This window comes from Nestor notabilis, unplaced genomic scaffold (genome assembly GCF_000696875.1).
Source record: "Nestor notabilis isolate BGI_N333 unplaced genomic scaffold, ASM69687v1 scaffold20938, whole genome shotgun sequence".
NCBI classification, from domain to species: Eukaryota; Metazoa; Chordata; class Aves; order Psittaciformes; family Psittacidae; genus Nestor; species Nestor notabilis.
The window spans coordinates 13,169-15,475 of record NW_009941738.1 but is presented as its reverse complement, the minus strand read 5'-3'; the positions used below and the strand labels follow the sequence as shown (position 1 = coordinate 15,475).

At 62.5% G+C, this 2,307-nt stretch overlaps 1 protein-coding gene across 1 annotated transcript in view; it reads left to right on the top strand.

Annotated features, from left to right (window-relative positions):
• Positions 1–2,307, top strand: part of NOTCH1 (notch 1) — a gene marked incomplete at its 5' end in the record, with an annotated part of 15,183 nt that overhangs the window by 326 nt on the left and 12,550 nt on the right. The window contains 4 exons of the mRNA XM_010021043.1: positions 158–268; positions 983–1,175; positions 1,391–1,536; positions 1,838–1,951. Coding sequence (XP_010019345.1) covers positions 158–268; positions 983–1,175; positions 1,391–1,536; positions 1,838–1,951 — 564 coding nt within the window. The remainder of the gene's footprint in view (positions 1–157; positions 269–982; positions 1,176–1,390; positions 1,537–1,837; positions 1,952–2,307) is intronic.

The window sequence follows — 2,307 nt, the reverse complement described above, 5'->3', positions numbered from 1 at the left end:
GGTGCCCAGCTCCCGCAGGCCCCGCTCCCCAGCTGGGAGCTGCTTATGGCAGAGGTGCGGTGCCATGGAGCAGTGGCACCCATTGGTGCTGGTGGGCTTCGTTTTGCCTGGTCAGCGAGGCTGGGGACGCCCTAATGCCACCAACTGTCCTCCCCAGGGCCCAACTGTGAGATCAACCTGGATGACTGCGCCAGCAGCCCCTGCGACTATGGCAAGTGCATTGACAAGATCAACGGCTACGAGTGCACCTGCGAGCTGGGGTACACAGGTAAGGGCAGGGCACGCAGCCACCTCGACTGCGGATGTGGTGTGGATCCAGGGAGCCTTGGGCCGTCCCCTGTGCCCACGGCAGTGCTGGGATGCTGCACGCAGCCGGGGCAAGGTGCAGCGGGGAGGGTTGATGCTGCCATCCTGCTTCCCGCAGGGAGGGTTTGCACCCTCCAGCGCTCCTGCTTGCTCAGGAGGGTGACCCTGGCTCAGGCTGCAATCAAAGGGGTGTCTGGTGCCGGGAATCCGAGTCCCGCTGCGCCCACTCCCATGGGTATCAAGTTGCTGCCTTGTCCGACTGGTTTGTTTGATGGGAATGGCGGAGGGCTTTGATGGGAGCAGCCCCCACCTCTCCCCCCCCGCGGGGCCCCGCCATAAAGCCGGGCTTTGTCAGCCGTGGCAGGTAGGGTTACAGGCTGAAACCAGCTCCCTTCATTATTCTCTCCTGGACCAAAGGAGCCCAGGTCACAGCCTCTTCCCAGTCACATTAATGAAGCCAGGCGGGCAGTGCAGGGGTGTGAAGTCACCCTGCCTGGAGGGCAGCCCGCTCCTATGCAGCCAGCACACGTGTGCCTGGAGATCGGAGCCTCCAGCAGCCATTCCGGGTGGCTGGGAGGGGACCTGCCCGGTGGGTGCCCCCCAGGATGCGGTGTGTGCCCGCCGTGCCGTGCCGTGCATCCTGTGGAGTAGCATTTCCTCATATCCCCTTTCCCAGGGCGCATGTGCAACATCAACATCGATGAGTGCTCCAGCAACCCCTGCCACAACGGGGGCACGTGTAAGGATGGCATCAACGGCTTCACCTGCCTCTGCCCCGAGGGCTTCCATGACCCAAAGTGCCTGTCCGAAGTGAATGAGTGCAACAGCAACCCCTGCATCCATGGGAAATGCCACGACGGGCTGAACGGGTAGGCTGGAGGCACGGGGACCAAAGGGCTACCAGCAAAGCCGGGTTCGGAGGCAGGGTGGGCAGCCATCCCCTGTGCCAGTGCTGGTGCTGAGGACGCTTCCCTGCAGGGGCACGATTAGGAGATGGGGTTTGCTGGGTGGATGATGGCTGCTGTAGCCAGGAGGGCCAGGTCCAACCAGATCCTGTGTTTTATACCCCAATTTCCCCCCAAAGCTACAGGTGTGACTGCGACCCAGGCTGGAGTGGGACGAACTGCGACATCAACAATAACGAGTGTGAATCCAATCCCTGCATGAACGGTGGCACCTGCAAGGACATGACCAGCGGCTACATCTGCACATGCAGGGAGGGCTTCAGCGGTAAGGGTGCAGCCAGGGACACTGCTAGGGCCTGGGTGGGAGCTGTGGGAGGGTGTCCCCATGCTGCTGGATGGGCTGGAGGAGGTGGAGACCCCAGGTCTGGTTGGGAGATGCGGCAGTGGAGCCAGCATGGGGACCTTCGGCAGGGCTTGCGTGCCCATGGCTGGAGCTGAGAGCAGGAGGCTCTTCTGGGGTGATGGGTGGGACATTGCTATTGTCACCGCATCCCCACTGTACCCTCAGCCCTCTCCCAGCAGCACACCTCTATCACAGCCACTTCTATCTATGTTACTTAATGCAGGACCCAACTGTCAGACCAATATCAATGAATGTGCCTCCAACCCCTGCCTGAACCAGGGCACGTGCATCGACGATGTCGCTGGCTACACCTGCAACTGCCTCCTGCCCTACACAGGTGAGGGGGAGCTCCCCGTTCCCCCCAGGCCCTCACTGGGGCTCTGTGGGGCTGCTGCTTGGTGTGTGACAGCAAATCAGTCCCCTTTTGCATGTGCAGCGAGGCTCCCCTTGCACTGCCCTGCATGGGGCTGCCCATGGCTGCGGCTCCATCTGCCTGTGCCATGGTGCAGCTGGAGGAAATCTGGAGGAGCATTGGGAAGCAGCCAGAGAGAGCTTCCTCCCTCCTCATCCTCCTCTTCCTCCTCCTCCTGGAGGGCACTGAGGCGGTGGTTTGGTTGCAGTGGCACTGGGGCAGTGGCACTGGGTGGTTGCCCCATTCACTCCCACCTGCCCTGGGGGCCCGCGCTGCCGGTG